At 36.7% G+C, this 21,947-nt stretch overlaps 2 protein-coding genes across 3 annotated transcripts; one reads left to right on the top strand and one right to left on the bottom strand.

Moving 5' to 3' along the window:
• Positions 1-744: 744 nt before the first annotated feature.
• SKA3 (spindle and kinetochore associated complex subunit 3) lies at positions 745-21,889 on the bottom strand. 2 transcript variants are annotated; one of them, XM_074216222.1, is made up of 9 exons: positions 21,061-21,889; positions 20,401-20,462; positions 20,125-20,290; positions 18,597-18,996; positions 14,303-14,409; positions 13,494-13,678; positions 12,920-13,123; positions 10,229-10,359; positions 745-1,413 (listed from the first exon to the last, which is right to left on the bottom strand). In XM_074216222.1, exons 1-8 carry the CDS (start codon positions 21,161-21,163, stop codon positions 10,273-10,275), a joined length of 1,314 nt encoding a protein of 437 aa, XP_074072323.1. In that variant the 5' UTR covers positions 21,164-21,889; the 3' UTR covers positions 745-1,413; positions 10,229-10,272. The 2 variants fall into 2 exon arrangements, with proteins under 2 accessions (XP_074072323.1, XP_074072322.1); XM_074216221.1 differs by lacking the exon at positions 745-1,413 and adding an exon at positions 5,114-7,787.
• MRPL57 (mitochondrial ribosomal protein L57) lies at positions 21,386-21,860 on the top strand. Its single transcript, XM_074216226.1, has one exon. The coding sequence runs from the start codon at positions 21,464-21,466 to the stop codon at positions 21,770-21,772; it is 309 nt and encodes a 102-aa protein (XP_074072327.1). The 5' UTR covers positions 21,386-21,463; the 3' UTR covers positions 21,773-21,860.
• Positions 21,890-21,947: the final 58 nt, after the last annotated feature.

The raw sequence follows: 21,947 nt of genomic DNA, 5'->3' as shown, positions 1-21,947 counted from the left end.
GAAAAAAGAAGCACATTTAAGCAGGATAGTTTTTAAAGTAACATGGAATTACCAAATGATTACCATAAGCAAATGGTATGAAATGCAGGTTTCATATAGTATCATATACAATCGTGTGTGTGTGTGTGTGTGTGTGTGTGTGTGTGTGTGTGTGTGTGTGTGTGTGTCTTCTGTTCTTTTATGTATGTATAGTTCAGGGTAAGTTAATTTTTTTGAAAGTATTAACAATTAGTTCAATTCAATTCAATAAACATTTAATAAGTATCTAGTGTGCAGGCACTCTGCTAGGTCTTGGAGATACGGATAAGAAAGACAGCCCTAGTCTTCAAGGATTTTACAATCTGAGGGAAGGAGGGAGGGACACCAGGGATACCTGATGCAGGGTAGGGATGTGTGGTGATGGCATATCCCAGGGGCATCTTACTCCATGGGGCTGAAACCAAGTAGAATTGCAAAGGAGTGATCTGGAAAGTTCATATGCTGCCTTCTATAAAGGAAAACTGAGAAAATTCTTACTCCACATTCAAGCCCTCTGGGGGGGGGGAGGGGCTGAAGAAAGTGGGAAGGAGTTGAAATAGCAGTGTAGTGATTTGTTAGGGAATAATCTCAGCTCACTTCTGACATTCTTACTGAACAGTGCTATGCTTTTTAAAATTCATCTTCTAGGGGGTGACTAGGTGGTGCAGTGGATAAAGCACCTGCCCTGGAGTCAGGAGTACCTGGGTTCAAATCCGGTCTCAGACACTTAATAATTACCTAGCTGTGTGGCCTTGGGCAAGTCACTTAACTGTTTGCCTTGCAAAAACTTAAAAAAAAATTAAAATTCATCTTCTAATATTAATCCTTATTTCCATATTCTGTACCGCTTTTAAATATTTAATTTGGCTATTTCTCTGCAGTCATATAGGTCTCTGCACAACTCTCCCATCCCTTTTTTAAATGAATTATTCTTTTTATTTCTTTTTTCATTGTTCAGTTTCCCGCTTTTCTAAGTTCAATTTCCCAGCAGAATCCGATTTCATTTGATTTTACCTATCCTTTCTTTGAACATGTTTGTCTTCTCTTTTTAGTGCATTTCAGATTGTGCCCAGTTTTATTATTTATGATCACAGATTGTAAGACAGTAACTTCAAAGTTCAAATCATTTCCACTAAGAACCCATTGTTTCTTTGATCTTTTAAAAATTAAGTTATCTAGGCATCTGATACAAGTTGGAGATGGTAAAGTGGACATGGAATAAGAACAATTGATGAATCAATGGATATACTCACCCATGTTTATCCTTATTTGACTTATTCATGGTCTATAGCATATAAAAACGTTCCTGGGATCTATTTACCAGAGCAATTTCATAATGAGGTCATGGCCAATTAGTGGAGAAGCCCAAAACAAAGATCCAGAAGCAGGAGATCACTGAGATTAAAATGATAAGATCAAAACAAATTTAGCAGTGAAAATCAGAGATAAAACACCTTGGAATAAGCAGGTAGAAAGAGGACTGTTAGGTTATTTTGCCTCTATCCACAGACAATATAGTATACATCAGTGTGTTTCGGGAAGTGTTCTTTGGGGAACTGAAATGGCAAATATCAGAGAGGCTAAATAAAACTATAAAATCTTTTGAGACAAGGCTAACTGTGGAATTTGTAGCCTTGAAGGTATTACTGAATGAAACTGAAACCACTAACACCTCTATGTGTGGTGGTGTTTCTGAGCTAAGGGGGCACAGTATCCTACTGATTAGATCTTGAAGGTAGGGAGGGTGATCATCCCATTTACCTTGGAGCTTACATAATGTTTGCTTAGGACCTGTGACTGAACTGGACTCTTGCCTCCCAATACAATTGATGGTGTTCACTTCTTTGAAAAAAAAATTGGAAAACATACTGAAACTTGTTTTGACACAGTAGTCACTTCCCAAACAACAAAACTACTGAATTACATTTAGAAGAAGAGTTCAGTATCTGGCATGACTGCAACTAACAATACATCACTTCCTACATTTTTAGTTTGCTATTGTTAAGAGAAATTATGTCTATTTAAATTCTAATAATTTAGAAGCAAAACCATCCATTGTATTTGACTTCATCTTTTTTTTATATTTTAGTATTGTTTCCAATTATTGTTGCATTTGTGTTTTTCTCTTCTTGGTTCTTCTTTTGTAATTCTCCATCAGTTCATATGTCTTCCCAAATTTCTCTAAATTCTTCATATTCATCATTTTTAGTATAATAATCCTCCATTGCAGTTATATATGCAGTGGCTTTTTGGTTTTGTTATCTCTGTATACTTCTAGAGAAATCTTTCATTGTCAGATCTTTTTTCTCCTTTTTATAAGTTCATTTATCTTGCAACTTGCAAGGGTCCCTATGATTTTTTTCATTTTGTATTTGTGGCAGTTCTATGTTTTGGTATATTAAGACATCAGTGACCTTAAGATTTGTTGCCAAATCCCTTTTCAGCTGTTTTCTTCTGAATCCTTTTTTTGCTGCTATTTTTCATGTCATACCTAAAGTTCTCCTTAGTATCTGTGGATTGAGTTTTTTGTTTGTCTTTGTTTACTCCAAGGAATATACATTTACTATCCTTTTCCCCTCATTTTTTCAAAGAGTAAAATATAAAAAGCAGTGTGACCCTGGGCAAGTTACTTAATCCTGTTTGCCTCAGTTCCCTCATCTAGAAAATAAGCTGGAGAATGAAAACACTCTAGTCTTTGTCAAGAAAATCCCAAAGGGGGTAACAAAGAGTTGGACCTGCTGCAATGACTGAAAAACAACAAGAAAAAAATGTAGAAATATATGTTGCAATCACATTTCACTTAGTCAATTTTTCTCTTCACTTTTGCAAATGGCTTTAATGACTGGGTTTGGTTCCCTGCTTCTATATTATGTCCTAGACTCTAGGACCAAGGATCCTGAAGCTTAGCATCATGCCTTTTTGCTTGGTCTTCTTTGACAGTGCTCTAGTTCTAATAATTGGGTATTGCTTTTTTACTTGTAATCAAACTCTTGGCTTGAATCTATTTCCTTATCCCTCCCTTCCACTTACCCTTGCAGCTTCTATTCTGTACTTTCATGTCCAAACCTCTTTCTTGGAGACTTGCTTAGGGCAATAGGGCATCTGAGCTTGGGGTTCTGCCAAATTCCTGTTGGTCCCCTCCCCCTATCCCCAATAAAACAGGAATTAATGTCAAAAATATGGGCCCTGATTGTTGACCAATTCTGTTCATTACCTACTACTAAATATCTCAAATGCTGGACTTCTGCTTGTCTAGCAAGTTCCTGGTCTGTGCCAGAACTTCTCCATCCTAATTGCTTGCTTTTTTGGACTTCTGCAACTCATCTGCCAACAGACTGCTGTAGACCACCCAAGACTGAACTGCCCTGATGATACCTGTCTGGGCCTTCACTAATTAACTGCTAATAAATTCCCCAGATATTGTACCTATCCGTCTAGACTTCCTCCTGTTGCCCAAGGCTGAGACCTTCCTAGGTTTGTCTAGTTTCCAGATCTGGTCAACCTCAGAATTTTTTGGCTGCCACATAAACCATAATACTGTAGTAACTTCCATGCAAAGCATTTCAGGTATCAGACGGAATCCATCTAAATTCCCAAGTCATCAACAAAGCATAAGAATATGAAAAAACAATCTAGGATTTAGAATTGACAGTTTTTTCCTTATTTTCTTTGTTCAAAGACCTTCCAGTTAATTCACTACAAAGAGGCATTATCTTTCTTTTGATAGATAACAGATTTTTACATTTGGATAATACGTAAAATTTTTTTAAAGCACCATACATATTTAAGAATTTTTTTCAACATGGAAACAATGTAAAGACTAACAGACTGCCTTCTGTGGGGGGGAGGGAAGCAAGAATAGGGAAAACTCAAAATAAAATCTTTCTTTAAAAAAATGTTTCTCAAGAAACAGAGTGATGGATCAGTGGAATAGACTGGGTGCAAAAGAGATAGCAGGACATGATTATAGTAATCTGCTGTTTGATAATCCCAAAATGTCCAGCTTCTGGGATTAAAAACTCTCTCTTTATAAACTGTTGGGGAAAATTGGTAGTCTGGCAGAAACTTGGATTAGACCAACATCTCATACCTCATACCAAGATAAGATCAAAATGGGTATAGGATTTAGATACAAAAGACAATATTATAAGCAAACTAGGAAATCAAGGTACAGTTTACCTATCAGATCTATGGAAAGGGAAGCAGTTTATGACCAAAAAAAGGGATGGAGACTATCATTAAAAACAAATTAGATAATTTTGATTACATTAAAAAGTTTTTGCACAAACAAAACCACTGTAACTAAGATCTAGAGAAATATAGTAAATGGGGAATCAATTTTTACAACTAATACTTCTGACAAAGGACTCATTTCTAACATGCACAGACAACTGAGTCAAATTTTTAAAAAACAACTCATTCCCCAATTGAGAAATGGTCAAAGGATATACAAAGGCAATTTACAGATGAGGAAATCAAAGCGACCTATTATCATATGAAAAATTACTCTAAATCATTACTGATTAGAGAAATGCAAATTAAAACATCTTTGAGGTACCACCTCACACTTCTGTCCCGTTCCTGGTATTTTTCCTGGGGTTGTCTGGCAGCAAACACCATATCAATTGTTTCTCTACCTTTTCTGAAGTCACATGGCTTGAGGGCAGAGCCAAGATGGCAACAGAAGAGCCTCTCCTAGGTGTTCTCTCCATAATATTTCAAAAATCATAAAATTATGACTCTAAATTTTTGAGAGACAACCCCAGAGGGATCCAGTGAGGCAATTCTCCAGACCCAAGGTAACCTGGAAAATAGTGGAAAGGCTCCACTCCACAGGGTTAGAGGGGTAGCCAGCCAGAATGAAGGAACTTCAACCTCCTGGAGGCAGCCCCAGGGCACCTGGGAGCTGTGGCTCATGGTCAGTGGGGGCAGTTTCCTGACCTACACCCCTGGGAGCACCGGGCACAACTTGGAAGATCAGCAAGGGGACCTCTGCCAGAGAGAGCACTTCACTGGGGGCAGCTAGGTGGTGCAGTGGATGGAGCACTGTCCCTGTAGTCAGGAGTCCAAATCTGGCCTCAGACAGTAACAATTACCTAGCTGTGTGACCTTGGGCAAGTTATTTAGCCCCATTGCCTTAATAAAATTAAAAAAAAAAAAAAGAACTTTGCTAACCTTAAAGTACTATATAAATGCTAGCTATTTTTAGAGTATATATATTCCAGACCTACACTGGAAGCCATGCCTTATGAGAAAGAATGAATGAATATGGGAGATGAACTGTTGAGTTTAGATATCTTGAAGGTAAAGGTCATGAAAGGGAATATCAAATAATTTTGAGGCAAGGTTGTAGGACAGCTTTAAAAAGCTCTGTTCCTGTTCTAGAATCTACAAATTTGGGAAATTTTTGCAACCATCTACCACAGACAGAATTTCACTGGGTATGGATCAAAATCCTAAGTCAAGTGGAACCTCATCTTTGGTTATGATGTCTGTAATGGCTGGTCTCAACTTTCTTTGGCTGAAGGAACTAAGATTTTTGTCCACAAGGCACTAGGTAATTGTTGTGTTTGAGGCCGGTTTGGACTCAAGTCCTCCTGACTACAGGGACAGTGCTCCATCCACTCCATCCACCTAGCTGCCCCCAGTGAAGTTCTAAGGATCCAGAGAGGTAGTTTAAGATTTCAGGTGAAGATAGACTAACGAGAAAATAATGCTGGTTGCCTGATCATGTTGCAGTAGGATAAGCAAGAAATATCAAAATAAAGCTAGACTGACACAGATCCATTTGAAATCAGTAGAACAACAGCCATTTATTTATAAACATTAGGTAACTGCATATCGAATTGAATTAGGCCTTCATAAGCCTTCTAAAGTTAAAAACAATCTGAAATGTAATTAACCATAAAGAAAGCACTATATGATAAATTTCCATTTTTTATTTGCATAAAACTTCAACAGTCTAATTCAATATAACAGACGTTTTATAAATTACATTTTCTAATTGTTTAGGGTCTTTGTCCCAGCAGTTGGTTCTCCCTATTTTATCAAGTCTACAGCTGGCCATTTCTACTTTAGCCACTGACTGAAGTATTACATGAGTATGATCTGGCACAAAGAGAAGTAGTGGTGGTACTCTAAAACACTCCTGTTATCTCCTGAAGGCATCTTGTTCTAGGGTTTGTCAGTTTTAAAAAAAGTGACATTTTAAAGCACAGGAGGATTCTAATGGAGGAAAAGGCAATTTCTGTAGTGTGCGAAGGAAAAAACTTAGAGCTTGCCCATAGCAAAACTAGAATGAGTTCAGAAAAAGTTAACTACTGTTTTCTCATTTTAAATGAAAGAGTAAAATCTGGCTTCTTTTTCTTTTACACACACACACAACACACAACCATATGTGAGAAAGAATTTAAAAAAAATAGAGACAGATTTGAAAGATAACAGGAATTTCCCCAATTTGAATTTATTCCTTCAGTCCTAAGATATGGCCAATCTGGGATCAAGCAAAGGGAATAAAAATTACAAAGGGTACCAAAATTTATACAGGATTTCAAAGTTTCCCTGCCTTTATTAATGGACTTTTAAACTGCAAAATAAGAAATTGGAATATTTGCAATCAAAGCTTTTCTTTTACATTTTCTCTAAAATGAAGATTATGGAATAACTGGACTGATTTCATTTCTCTCTGATAGACTAGGGCTAACTTTTATGTGGTCTAAGCCCTGGAATGGAAAGGGTGTGTTACATTGCTCTTACAGCAAATTGATTTAATACTAAATATGGTTCCCATTTTCCCAACATCATAGGAACAATCTGTCTTGCTCAACTAGGTGGGAAAAGCATCTTCATGACTCTAAAGCTGTATCTGGATATGAATGTTTCTTCCCCTGAAGCTGCCAAAAAATAAAGAACACCATGGCTAGGCAAAGAAAAAGAAAAAAATACTGATATTTTCTAGCAGACACGGCAATCTATATGATGACTCAAGTTATCCTTGATGAAAGATTCAAAGGAACCCCTGTTATACCATTTAATCTGTGATCCTGTTCATGGTAGAATTCTATCAGTTTAAGAACTTAAATCAAGTTTTCTTTATTACCTACACCTAAGAAAATTGCCAACATGCAACAATACTAAGAGGAGAACAATGACTCCAACAGTTATGATTCACCATGATAACCCTTGCTAATTGAAGCCAAGCTAATTGCTGATTGGGAGGGCTGTTTAAGAGAAGTGTTGGATAGATTACCCAGTAATGAAGAGGACTTACCACATTGGTGCAAAGCCAACTGCTAAGTCTGGGGGAATGGACCTTTACATGAGTATAGAGGATCCTGCATAGACAGACTACTTACTTAAAATGAGGTCCATGCTGTAACACAGAACAACAATGTCATGCCTATAGCCCTGACTTTCTTAGCAAAGTTTCACAGTATTATCTGCATAGTAATAAAATTAATAGATTTCATAATGATCTCAAATAGATTGATAGTCTGTTCAGCTGATTCATATTGGTAGTCTTTAGTAAATGTGAAAGGTGGGTCATAAGCGGCATCTTGGCTCTTATATCCATAGTCCTTAGTGTTATGCTTGACCACACTACACCTCTCTCAAGCTTTCTACTACCACTTAATTTCTCTCAAAAGGAAGAAATTCATCTAATGGTCCTTGATTTCTATAAGGATCATTAGTACAGAATTGATGATGGCTGCCTTTTCAGACTCACTGACAATGAACAAAGTCCCAAATTCTAGGATGGTCCTTGTGCCCTAGAAGAACAAAATGAGGATAATTTAGCATCAGTACTTTAAGCCTGTCTTCATTAATTAGAACCTAATATTACTATACAGAGATATTGATAGATAGATGTTGCTGACCTGAAGGATTATGGTAAATTATCTATATCATGGGAAACTATTGTTTCTAGACAAAACAAATGAAAATACCTGCTCAACTTGCTATAATCAATTACCCTACTAAATGTTACTTGCTTCCCTGAAACATTTCAGGAACTCTCTCTGCCTCAATAAATCAACTTTTTACATTTATCATTTGTCTTCTAACTCTGTATTAGCTCAATGATCTCAATCATCCAGTGTATCTTTTTTTGTCTATACAAAGATTATAAAAATACTGACTTTTTGTTTAGCTTTAAGAAACTTCTTCAAAGCAGTAAGAATGTTTGATTCTCTTCCAATATAGCTACAGGAAATCAAGAAATACCTTATTCAAGCAAAAAAACCTCAGGGTACTAAGTTATTTTAACACTACTCATGCCTTCTCATTCTATGCAACTCCTATTTAGATCCTTCTGAAAATTTTATTTCCATAAAAACATCAACAGTCTAATTCAATATAACAGATGTTTTATAAACCCCCAGTGGGGGTCCACCCCAACATGTTGAAGTCTTCCTCCTAATCCTGACCAGTACTTGCCAATTGGGAGAAAAGGCCTTATGGCAGAGGTACCAAATCATGCTCACTTTACCCCCAGCTCAATTAATTCTCTGGCCAGTTCCATTGCCTTATCAGCACAGTTGTGCCCCCTCACAGATATCCAAATCACTTTATCTCTGGCCCTTGCCTTCCAGGCTCCCAGTTATATTTTGTTTTCTTCCTGTGAAAGCAAACTCCTTGAGAATAGAGATAATCTAGTTTCTTGTTTTGTATGTCAAATGTTTAGCATAGTTTCTGGTACATAGTGTGCCAGAAATTCTTTCTTTCTTATCTATCTCAAGACATTAAGTGGATCCCAATGAACCAAGTAGGCTATCAATCAGTTGTCCATCTTTCTTATTTCATCATTCTTATTTCAACAGCTCCTTTTCTGTTTAATGGCACTGGCTGTCTTTACACTACTTTTCTTGATCAATTCTCCCTAAAGAAGGATTGTGGCAGAGTGAATAGAGCACTGGACCTACAATCAGGAAGACTTAGATGAAATCCTATCCTGAATGCTTGCTACCTGATCTGGGTGATTTACTCTACCTTTCATGAGACTCAATTTCCTCATCTGTAAAATAAGCACAATAATAGAATCTACTTCACAGAATTACTTTAGGATTCAATGGAGAGAGTATAAAAACACTTTATAAATGTCAGCTTGTACATCTATTGCTCTTTGGTTGGTTGACAACTTCAAGTCTTTTTCAGGGACTAGTATTCAATTACTTGCAACTGTATAACATTAACAGCAAAATGCTTATGTTAAAAAAAAAGATGGACTTTTGTTTCAAAGAGAATCTTGAGCTCAGTAAAAGCACTATACAATTTTCCTAAAGTAATTTAATTTATTCTCTTCCTCTTAAGATATAGTTACAGCTCATTATTTATCCAAAGTTCTGTTTAAGATCTATATATTAAAGAACTAGCTCCATGTGCTGTCCATCCATAGCCTGGAAAATATAAATTTTTCATCCATTTATTTTATTCCCTATTTGTCATATGGAAACAAGAATATCTGGAGCACCTCATCATCCAAGGGGAATCATTTTTCCATTTGACCTATGTGTTAAATACCATCCATCAGTAGCAAACAATATTGGTAAGCATATATCATTTGTCTTTTATATCAATGGAAAGTCAGAGCTCTCTTTTGATATTTTAAGCATTCTTATATGATTTTGACTTGTAAACAGAAGCAAATCTTTAAGGTAGTATTTGTTCCATCAAAGCAAATGTTTCTCCCCTTTTTTTTTAACCAAAAAGAATGGTGACTTGTATTCCCTATACTTTTAATTAAATGGTAAAAATTTTCTTTACAAAGCCTGCCAATTCTCTCCTATCTTCATTATGTCCTTAATGTATAAAAATACTAAAGTCTTAATATATACATTATTTCTCTAAAAATTTAGTACAAATGCGAAGCAAGCATATGGGTTGAATTATTGGCATTTTCTCTGTCACTTTTTGGGTGAGTAGAAATAAAATCTAAAATGTTTTTCCAACTATTTGGTTTTCTCCTTTTTCAGGTTTTGAGAATCTATTCCTTGAGTGCCTTAGAAAATATTTTGGTTTCTGCATGGAAAGCCACTAAAAATACTAGGTTTGGTATAGTTTCCTTTCCCATCTTTGCTTTCAGATGAAGTTATTAAAAGCAAGAATATGGATGAATTATGAAAAATTACAAACTGTAAAAAAAAAACCCAAATTTGTAAAAAACTTTTCAACTTTGTCAGTAACTTTTTTAGAAGACAGTAAAATTACTTACTCTTTTTAGTAGTTTATTTTGTTGTACACATCTTGAGTAACATTTCATTTAAATTCAGGAAAAAGGGCTTTGCTGGGTCCTGGTTTAAATGCTACTTGTGTGGCTAATTTTGAATCATACTTTGATAAGAGCTAAAATTTGAAAAAAATAAAACAAAATATTTTTATTATATTATCTGAACAAAGTATATTCTGTTTTTAGAACATTTTTGGAAAAATGCTAGTGTGCATATGTGTCTGTGTACACAAAGATGTAGATGTAAATTTTTTCTGCAGTATATATGCTCTTTTAGAAAAATTAACAATATGATAGTGAAAGTAAAATTTTTGTTTGGGACCTGAAGGTGAATGAGGCAAGACCTGCAATTATGGGTTAAAAAAAAAGGATTAAAAATTAAAACTTATAGAGACACACACACACACACACACACACACACATGTATGGAGAGAGAGAGAGAGAGAGAGAGAGAGAGAGAGAGAGAGAGAGAGAGAGAGAGTTCTGAAAGCCAGGATGGATAGTAGTTACAGAGAATAAAATATCAGCTCAGTATAAGAAAAGTAGTTACTATAACCATCAGTTACTCCCAAATAGAAGGCAAGGTACTGAATTCACTGACAGGAGTCTCCTCTCTATCAAACCTTCTATAATATTCTTATGTGGAAAGAACTGTCTTCATCTTCAGAATTTGCATACCAAGTATTCTTACACTTAACATGTTTAAATATATTAGTTATTTGTGTATATCTTGTTTCCTTTATTAGGAAATTATTAGAAAATTCGTTATTATAAATTCCCATATGGCAATTTACTTGCTCTGTTATTTCTATGATATCAAGCACACTTCTGAATTGGTAACTGGTTGACTGTGTGGACTGGACAACAAAAGGTAAGGTAAAACACCAAGGTTTTATGTTGGGGTGACTACTATGGTTAATACCAATAATAAAGAAGAACAGATTTGGGGGAAGGCTATGGATCTGCTTCTTGATATTATGAATTATGAATTGGGGATAATAATCAGAGGTAGTTGTGGAAATGGAAAGATAGAACTCAAGTGAGGCATGGCTAGAGTTCAAGACATGAGTGGATACACTTGTCAAGGAAGAGTAGAACAAACAGAAGAGGGTCTATAATACAGCTCTGGAGAATGCCTGTATTTCAGGATCAGGAGAAGGAAGAGGAGACAGTTGTGTTGGCCAATAAACATTTATTAAATACCTACTATGTTAATTCCTACTAACAGGAATTGCATTAAAAAAAACCTGGGATACAAAGAAAGGCTTAGCTCCTGTTTTCAAGAGATTTATAATCTAATGAGGGAAAACAATGTACAAATGGAAGCAGAAAAGAGAGGGGAGAGGAGGAGGCACAAAGGCACAATCAAGAAATCTGGGAGGGTCACTAGATGGGAAAAGAAGAGATAGTTGACCTGTTGGGCACCCTCCTTAAATGGAAGTTCTGGGAGGAGGAATCTCCTCCTTGAAATTAGAAGGGACAGGTATGAATTCCAGTTCTAAATCAATCTTGGAGAAGTACAGGAATGTAGCTGGATGGGAAGTGTTAAATCAAGAAAAGTACAGTATCAAAGAAAACAAAGGAGACTCTACTCAAAAGTATATCAAAAGCTATAGAGAGATCAGACAAAAGATAGAAAAAAAGTCACTGGCAACCTCTGAAAGAATAATTTCTGTCTTTTTTTTTTTAAGAAGTAATTTCAAGGGGCAGCTAGGTGGCGCAGTGGATAGAGCACTGGCCTTGGAGTCAGGAGTACCCAAGTTCAAAACCAGCCTCAGACACTTAATAATTACCTAGCTGTGTGGCCTTGGGCAAGCCACTTAACCCCATTGCCTTGCAAAAAAAAAAAACAAAAAAAACTAAACTAAAAAAAAAACCCTAAATACTAAAAGAAGTAATTTCAATAAAGTAGTGGATACAGAACTTGTAAGGAATTTTAAAGAAGCTTAAATTTCTATTGTAAGGAAGATTGTAGAGAATGAAGAAGTGACTGAATAATGAAAAAGAAACAAAGAAAGCAGATTACTTGGAGAAATGTAGTCTGAGGGAATAATAGGGCAAAGGAAAGGTGATCAAATAAGCCAATAAACTAGTGAAAAAGAAAAGTCTGAAGATATGTGAGAGGGAATGGGATTATCTGATTAAGTAGGGATATGGAGGAATTAGGAAGAAGTATAATTAAAAATACCTTCTGGCCCTATTGCTTAAATAAATAAAAATTTAAAAAATACCTTCTGGATTGGTTTTACCTGAAGGTGAAGGGAGTTCTTAATTGGGGGAATCTTTGAACTTGTTCTGAAAATGCATTTTGATAATTATACTTTGATATAATTGATTTCCTTTGCAATCTCATCTATTTTATGCATTTGAAAACATTATTCCAAGAGGAGGTTCACAGGCTTCAAAAGACTGTCAAATATAAGTTTAGAATCTGGAGGATAAGAAGAAATATTGTTCCTGCTAAGATGGAAGTGAAGAAAGAGAATGAGTTGATATACAGAAAAATAAGGTCATCAATAGAAAGTAAGAGTGATTAAGAGAATGAAAAAGGTATGGAATAGTTGCTGTGGGTTTGACATTAGCAGTCTACAAAAATCATATCCAAATTATAAAGCAGAAGTTGAACAAAACAGAAATATCATACTTAATGTATGTAACTAAAAAAAAAAAATTAACCTGAAAGATATGGTCCGGAATCATAGTTACTTCTGGAGGTGTGGGTGTTCTTAGCAAGTTTTCACTGGCAGAAATCTTAGGAGAGAGTTCTTCATGATGTTCAAAGTACTTGGCAGATTGTGAAATAAATGAAGTATAATCCTCTGAATCCAAATTACTTAGCAAAATATTTGAATCTGATGTTGTTGGTGGAATTATTATTCCCTGTTGTAAAAAATTGACCAATTATTTTATATAATAGTAAAATTGATTTAGCAAACAGAAGCTTATTTGATAGTTATTATCCTAAGCACTATGGATACAAATACATACATATTATATGTAAACATATGTACACATATCTAAATTCTGTGCATGTAGGTATATATTTCATACATGCATACAGTAAGATAGGAATATATAAGAAAACAAATCTAAGTAAATCCTAAATAGTTAAATACAAGGTAGTTTAGGAAGGAAGAACAATTCATATTAATCATCATTAGTAAATGTGCCATATACTTCCTCATCAGATTGCATAGCAGCAGAGATAACACTCATCTTACTTTTTCCCCCTAATTTATAAAAAACTTACTTTTGTTTCTTTTTTCAATTCATCCATTTTAAAATTTGGCTGAAGTCCTATTTCTTTGTCATTAGTGAAGAGATCAAGATCTTTAGGTTTAGGGACATTTAAAACTGGATTGCTGATTCTAGATGGTATTTTCAAGACAGGAGTGAAGAATACAGGCTCCAAAGGGGAATTGGCATGGTTAGCACCTACAACAGATGTGTATATAATATGGGAAGAAAGTTATAAAGATTTTAACTTTTAGGAACTTAGCTTTGATATATACTAGATGATTAATCTGGAAATGCTTTTTAAACACTTATTTCTCCACTGGCCCCCCCACCCCACCCTGGCTTATTTTTGGAAACAATGATAAATGATGAGATAAATCAGGTCATGAAGTTCTGTGGACAGTCCCAGTAAAGACTAAGGAGATATTTATACAGTAAAGACTAAGGGCAGCTAGGTGGTGCAGTGGATAGAGCACTGGCCTTGGAGTCAGGAGGACCTGAGTTCAAATCCAGCCTTAGACACTCAATAATCACCTAGCTGTGTGACCTTGGGCAAGTCACTTAATCCTACTGCCTTGCAAAAACAAACAACAAAAAAAAGACTAAGTTAAGTATTTATGGTTAGGATAGCTAGGACTAATGATTCCTTATAAATACGTCAACTATTTAAATACTTATATTAACTAAGCTACTAGCAAATATTTGAAAATGTAGGACTTCCTGACTCCAAGACCAGGGTTCAAAACATTATAATAGACTACCATTCAAAAATACTTGCAGAGGTGTCAGAAGAAAAGGAATTCAATCCAAGTCTATACTTACAATTTTCTCTCAACTGCTCAAGTTTGGAACCAGAAGGGATTAGGATGCTGTTGGAACCTCCTAATTTTGCTTCTACATTTATTTCACTAGTATTATTCTTAGGTACACTGAGAGGGGAAAAAAGTTTTAGAACTTTTTAGAAATCAATTTTCACATACTATCATAGAAAGTTATTTTCCATTGTCTTTTTACATTATTAATGCATTTTTATCTCTCCCTCCCCAGCAAGCCTTCAGTAACAACGATCTAAAAAGGAAAAATCAGTACATTCAGTGTTAGCTAATAAGTGCAATATTCTATAATTCATAGTTGATGCCACCGATGAAAGGAGAGGTGCACTTTTCTCCGAGGCTTTGCTCATTAGGGTTGTAATAGTACATTATTATCATGTTAAAATTTTTTTTTAAAAGCCACTCCTCTAATTCTATTTCCAGGTGTTTCCTACAATAACGTGGCAATATCTACTTTGATATCTCTGTCTTTGACTTCCTTAAGTTATGCTGAATATATACAATCAGGACTCCAAGTCAAAAGGTACAGATTTTTTTCAAGCATTGTTCTCAATTTTTCAGAAAAGTTGTACTGATCCATATATCAAAATGAGCAATGAATTAATGGGTTTGTCTCATTGCAGTCCTTCTAACACTTAAACTATTTCCACTGTTATAACCCCCCATTACATGCAAAAACAATTTTCTTTTAAAGTTTTGAGTTTCCAATTTTATCCTGTCCACTTTAGTCATTTTGTGGAAGAAAATCTGAACCCCCCCCCCCCCAAAAATGAAAGAAGTAAAGTGAAGAATAATATGCTCAGATATTATTAGTTCTTTATCTGGAAATGAAAAGCATTTTTCATCATGAGTCTTTTGGGATTATTTTAGATCGCTTGTATTGCCAAGAATAGTCAAGTCACAGATCGTTCTCTTAGTTTTTGTTCCCTTTATATCAACCTAAATAAGTCTTTTCAGGTTTCTCTGATTCTGTCCATCATTTCTGGGATATATAAAGAATCATAAACCACAACTTGACAGTTGTTACTCAATTGACAGAACATTCCCTTATTTTCCAATTTTTGGCCACCACAAAGAGTCACTATAAATATTTTTGTACAAATCGATCCCTTTCATCCTTTTTTGACTTTCTTGAAATACAGACCCAGAAGTAGTATTGCTAGATCAAAGGGTATACACAGTTTTATAGCCCTTTGTGTACAGTTTCAAAGTACTCTCCAAAATGGCCAGGTCAATTCATAGCTCCATCATCAGTGGTTTGTAATTCTTTTGAGAACTGTTTGAAGAATAATTGTATCTGGTCATTTATAATTATATTAATTTCCTATATATCTTCAACGTAGAAATATACTTTTAGGAGATAGTTAATGAAAAGGCTTTTTTCTTCAATTGAGATTTCTCTTTCCAAGTCTAGTTGAACTGATTGTGCAAAATCTTTCCAAATTCATTCAATCAAAACTATCTATTTTATCTTCTATTAATACTTTCCTCATCCATCATTATAAATGGTTTAAGTTGGTCTGAACCTTCTTTTTGCTAAACTGTTTCCAATTTTTCTTAGAAGTTCTTCCTCAAGTAGTTAATGTTCTCAGATTTCATGAAAGACTGGATTAAACAAGAATCAGAAAACAAACTCAAGGAAATCTATTATGTTAATATACTTTTGACCAGTATCATATTATTTTTGCTTGTTATTTCTTTTTAATCCCTCCAATTATTAAAATTCATTCTTAATTCCTTTAAGTGCCTTATAATTCTATTTATATATCTTTGTAGATTGACTCCCAGGTATTGTGAATGGAATTATACTTTCCATTATTTCTTCTCAAATGTTGAATCATATATTCTCTTACTATTCCCCCAGTTTTATTGACACTACTTTCTCAATTATTTTACTGATTTTCTGGGGATTTAAAAAAAATTGTCGGCAAAAAAAAAGAGATATTGGTCTCACTCTTTACCAATTCTATTGGCATCCTTGTTTAATCTCTACTTTTGTGAAAGTTCTAGGACCTTGTGGCTTTAGATGCAAACTTATAAGAAAATGGTCCCATTTTTACATGCCCATTTTTGGGAGGATTGTAGTTTCAACGAATGTTGTACTTTGCCAATGTTTTTCCCTCCTCATCCATTTACTTCCTTTTGGAAAAATATAATTATGTTAATTGATTTTCCAAACCTTGTGTCCCTGGTACAAATAGAATTTTGTCATGGTGAATGATTTTTTTCTTCTTTCATTTTGGAAGTTGTCATTCTTGGCCTCTTTACCTCAGCTTTCCCTCTCTTACCTAATCTAACTAATAGGCACTGCCTCAGTTAAATTGACCCAGGAAAGATGTTGCTTTAAAAAGTCTAGGACTCCTACTTTATCCAGGGCCACCTCTAGCAGTCCTGAAACAAATTTGGAAGTCATCTACATAATGATAACTTAAATTCAAGGGTTCTGATTAGCTCATCAAGGGGATAAGAAAAAGAAAGTCAAGGACAGAGGTTTGGAAGATGGTAACAGTGGGCAGAAGGCCCATGTCAAAAAAATCAAATTCTGAACATGGGAAATTATATGAGACAGCAAGAGAATAGCAATGTGACAGAAAATGATACTTCAAGAGCTATTATGAGGAAAAATAAGTTCATTTGTATTTATCTTGAGCTTTAAGTGCCAACTTAATATTCTCCTATAGATGTGGAATCACAGCTTGGAAGAAAAGTTGGAGCTAGAAAGTCCTAACTAGTCCTTTATTGCAAACAGAAAATAGTGAACTTTCCCCATACTTTCCTCTCCCTACCCTTTTTCTTTAACTTCATTCTATTTCTTTCTACACTATAGTTCCTGGAACATACCATTTAATGTTAGATGGGACCTAATGATGATCTATTCCAACTCCTTCATTTTACAGATCCAGAGAGGTTAATTGATTTAGCTCAGAACCCCCCAAAAAGTGAAGTTCAGATTTAAATTCAGGTCTTTACTCAAAAAAAAAAACTATGCCATCTTTTTTCAATAAGTATCATCATAGAAAACCCATCCTGTAGCTACTTTTTCATTCTTTCAATCTGATACTTAGCAACTTCTTAAATTAATGGTCTTTTACTGCCTAAAATAGAAACTAAAATATTGCAAACTCTAATTTATGTTTCAGAAATTTCTAGTTGAATTATTTAGCGGTATCAATTTGATTCACAAAAATGGTCCATTCTATTTTTATCATGTAACAGGTCACATACAAGGGCAGCCATGTGACACAGATAAAATATTTCCGATTAAACTGAGCTTCTTCATTGAGACTTGGTTCTCCTATGCCTGACACTGTGAGATATTCTTTCTCCCTTCCAGAGAACACTTAAGGGTTGGCTCTCTCTTTTTTTTTTTTTTGAGGAACTTGGTGACACCACACAGACCTGTTAAAAATATTACTTCTTTAGTAAGGCATAGGTATAAAATGTGAAGAACTATGTGTTTTCTAGGAAAAAAACCAAGACCTTAAGAGTAAAAACAATGGCAGATTTATCTAATGAAACATAATCCCCCTCCTTCCTTTATAAAAGCAGACAATAGAAAGCTTAACAAACAGAGGTGATTGGTGGTGATGATGATGATGATGATGATGATAATGGTTCCTCAAATTCTGTGTGGGTAAACTAGAAGGATCTTTTTTTTTTAAAGGTTTTCAAAAGGCAAATGGAGTTAAGTGGCTTGCCCAAGGCCACACAGCTAGGTAATTATTAAGTGTCTGAGATCAGATTTGAACCCAGGTACTCCTGACTCCAAGGACCGTGCTTTATCCACTACGCCACCTAGCTGTCCCAGAAGGATCTTTTAGATTTAATTAAAATCTATAAAACTAATGCATCTAATGAAGTCCTTTTTCATATACCAGGTAAGGTTCTTACAAGATGAGTACATCTTTTAGAGGAACATTAAAACAATAAGAATTAAATTGGGGTGGCTAGGTGGCGCAGTGGATAAAGCACTGGCCTTGGAGTCAGGAGTACCTGGGTTCAAATCTGGTCTCAGACACTTAATAATTACCTAGCTGTGTGGCCTTGGGCAAGCCACTTAACCCCATTTGCCTTGCAAAAACCTAAAAAAAAAAAAAAGAATTAAATTAAAATCTCCATTTCTGAAAAATAAATCAAAAAACTTTCCATTTTCACCTTACACGATTACATTAAAAAAATACAAATATAAAGATACTAGGTAACTGAATTACATGAGAAAGTATATAATGCAAAAGCAACTATAACTATCAACTAAGAAAGAGTTACTTAACAGATTTTCTTACCTTTTATTTTTCTGGGCATTTTTAAGCACCATTGTGTAATCATTATTTAAACACATGGTATGTTCTGAAATACCAAAGTGTTCCAGCTTAGGAGTTACCACTGCATAATCATCCATCTTTAAGGTGCATTTTGGAGTTCTCAGAATTTTAGGGGAGGGTTGTTTAAAAGGTGTATTCATAGCTATTTGGTCTCCCTTAGAAATATTCATGGCTGGTGGATTAATATTCCAATTTCTGGAAAACATATACTTTTCCAGTCCAAAATCTGAAAGCTGTGGACTACGTGGAGGGCTCTGAGAAACATGGTTGTTTTGAACAGAATCACTGTCTGTCTCAGACTTTGGAGAGTTTCTGCATTTAGCTTCCTCTGGTTTAACATTATCAACATCCTCATTTTTCACTGAAAAACACATTCAAAATCAAAGAGATACAACAATTGTTAAACAACTTTCCACATTTCATGTTTAAAACATTACTGCAGAAAAAACAAAAAGCACACTAGACACAATTACAAAGTTTCAGTCATTTTTCCTTCTTTTCTGTGATTATTAGCCATGTTCTTTTGGACATTATTTTCATGCTTTGATCTACTTTTTGGATTTACAAATAAATAATGTGGGGCAATGAATGTGATAGAATATAGTGGGATTTGGACTTGGAATCAAGGAGACCTGCATACAAGTACTTTTTTTTTTAATTTTAGAAAGGTTGTATTTATTTTGAGTTTAACAACCCCTCCCCAATCTTGCTTCCCTTCCCCCCACCCTCCACAAAGGCTTTTTAGTTAGTCTTTTACAAGTACTTTTTAGATACAGAAGAGTTGAGTGACTCAATCACCTTTTTATTTTGTTTTTGCAAGCCATAGGATTAAGTGACTTGCCCAAGGTCACACAGCCAGATAATTAATTATTAAATGTCTGAGGTCAAATTTGGAAGCAGGTCCTCCTGACTCCAGGGTCAGTGCTCTATCCACTGAGCTACCTAGCTACCCCTCAATCATCTTTTAAGACTTTAAATGATCTTATTTTATATTAGATTTTTTGTCTTCATGTTCAAGTAAAATGGAAATTATTATATACAAATGAGAAAACTGGAACATAGAGAAAACATGTTTAATTACAAATGGCAAGGCAGGTTTAATTCAAAAATCCAAAATGGGCTGACTTCAGGTCAAATTACTTTTTCCTATATGATTTTTATATACCTTTTTTTTCAAAAGAATTCAATATATTTTCAAAACTATCATTTTTTTGTCCTTTTAGGATCCTATGACAGAAACAGTGTTAATGATTCCCATTTTAATGGATTTAGGTAACTGTGTCTAAAATCACAAAGTGGGAATAGAAAGTTTTTGCCTCGAGTTTTTCCATTTTACCATACTGTCTATCACACTACACAGGGTCTTTGAAATTTCATTTGGAATATGAGGTGGTAAATTGAGATAATTTCTTCAGTCCCCTCCAATTGTTAACATCCTATGACTGAATGATGGTAAAATATCTCATTATGAAGCAAAAATTATTCAAACCTGGATCTTCCACAGCACTTGGCTTATATCCATATTTCTGGAATAAGTCTTTTATTTTTGTGATATCCATTTTATTCTTTTCCATCAGCAATTTGACGTTCTTTATAAAATCGTTGCTTTCTTGCCTCTCTGAATGACTTCTATCAAGGAGAATATTAACATCATCCTTTTAAAGGGAAAATAATGACAAACAACTTTTGGTCAGAAATGCCATTAGAATAAATGAACTGACAAACACTGAAACAAAGACAATAAATTTAACATTCCAAAAGATACCTTTAGTGTCTTCACTTCCAAATGAAAGTCATGCAAAATTCTCATTGGAGACTCTTCAAAGTCTTTGATACAAATGGAAAGGAATAAAAATATCCAAAGGAGACAAAAGGAAACCAGGAGACAAAACGGTGTAAATTAGCCTAGACTTTTATGCTGGCAAATATTTTTAAACACTCCTTTTACTTTAACAACAACCTGTCCTTTCCTCATCCCCTACCCACCCCAACTAATCATCATAATCTTCACAAAATTATATTGAGAGAGGGAAGAGAGCTGTCAAATATTTTTAAACACTCCTTTCATTTTTCTCTTTAAAGGACCTCCTGTCCTTTCCCCATCCTCTACCCGCCCCAACTAATCATAATCTTCACAAAATTATGTTGATCGGTGGAAAAGAGCCGAGAAGATCAATTAATCCAATTCTCTGGCTTCATAAAGGAGGAGTCCGAAACCACGACGGGATCAGGTGAGGTGCCCAGTCATGCCGTCAGGGCTCTGAGTCCAGGCCCCTGGCCACTAGCGTCCGCGGCAGCAGGCCCGTGTGTCCACTCGTGCGCCTCCGCTGGGCCTTCCTGCGAGTCAGTGCCCGCTCCGGGTCTCAGCTCCCTCGCCAGTGTGGAGGGGGACCCCCCCGCCCCCCTCCGACCCCAGGCCCCTCACCCTCCTCGTCTCCGTCCAGCGCGCGGTGCAGCTGAGCCGTCTCCCTCTCCAGGGTCACGGCCAGGCCACGGAGCTTCGCACAGAACTTCCCGACGGGATCCATGGGCGAGGCCGCGGAGCGTCCGGCCGGCCCGGGGCAGCGACCTTTCCTGCCAGCAGGAGGGCCGCGCCGCGGAGAATTTGAATCCCTCCGCGCCCCAAACCGTATTGGTCCGGAGGAAGCGGGGCTTCCCGCGGCTCCTCGCGCGAGAGCGGAACTCTCGCGCGAGGAGGAGGAGGCAGGCGATTGGCCGGGCCGGCGCGTCGGGCTCAGCTCTGCGTCCGGCCTCGGATGTCCCGGTCGCCGGGTCACTGGGGCCCCCGCAGCGCGTTCTAGCCCCTCTCTCCCCTCCTCGCTGGCGCCATGTTCCTGACCGCCCTCCTTCGCGGCAGCCGGATCCCCGGGAAGCAGTGGATCGGGAAGCACCGCAGGCCGCGGAAGGTGACGTGGGGGATGAAGCAGGGGCTGATCCGCAGGCTGGAGATCGAGGCGGAGAACGAGTACTGGCTGAGCGCGCCCTACCTGACCGCGGAGCAGGAGCTGAACCACGCCGCCGCCCGCAGGCGCGCCGACTTCGAGGCCATCAAGCAGGCGCGGACGGCCAGGTTCCCCCCGCACCGGCTCGTGGCCGACCAGCTCCACCACCTCCTGGTCTCCAAGAAGTGGGCCTGAGCCGCCCCGCCGCGGGCTCCTCGCGTCGTGCGCCCGGCCCTTGGGAGGGGCGCGAGCTCGGGGGTCCCGCCCGGGCGGCCCGCACCCCGGGGCGCCACGCCAGTGAGTTACCCAGACTGCGGAGGCAGAAGCCCGAATGCCCCGCGGGGCGGGGCCGGAGTGAATGGCCACCAGT

Source organism: Macrotis lagotis, chromosome 1 (assembly GCF_037893015.1).
Source record: "Macrotis lagotis isolate mMagLag1 chromosome 1, bilby.v1.9.chrom.fasta, whole genome shotgun sequence".
Lineage (NCBI taxonomy): Eukaryota > Metazoa > Chordata > Mammalia > Peramelemorphia > Peramelidae > Macrotis > Macrotis lagotis.
This window is presented reverse-complemented; position numbering and strand designations above follow the sequence as displayed.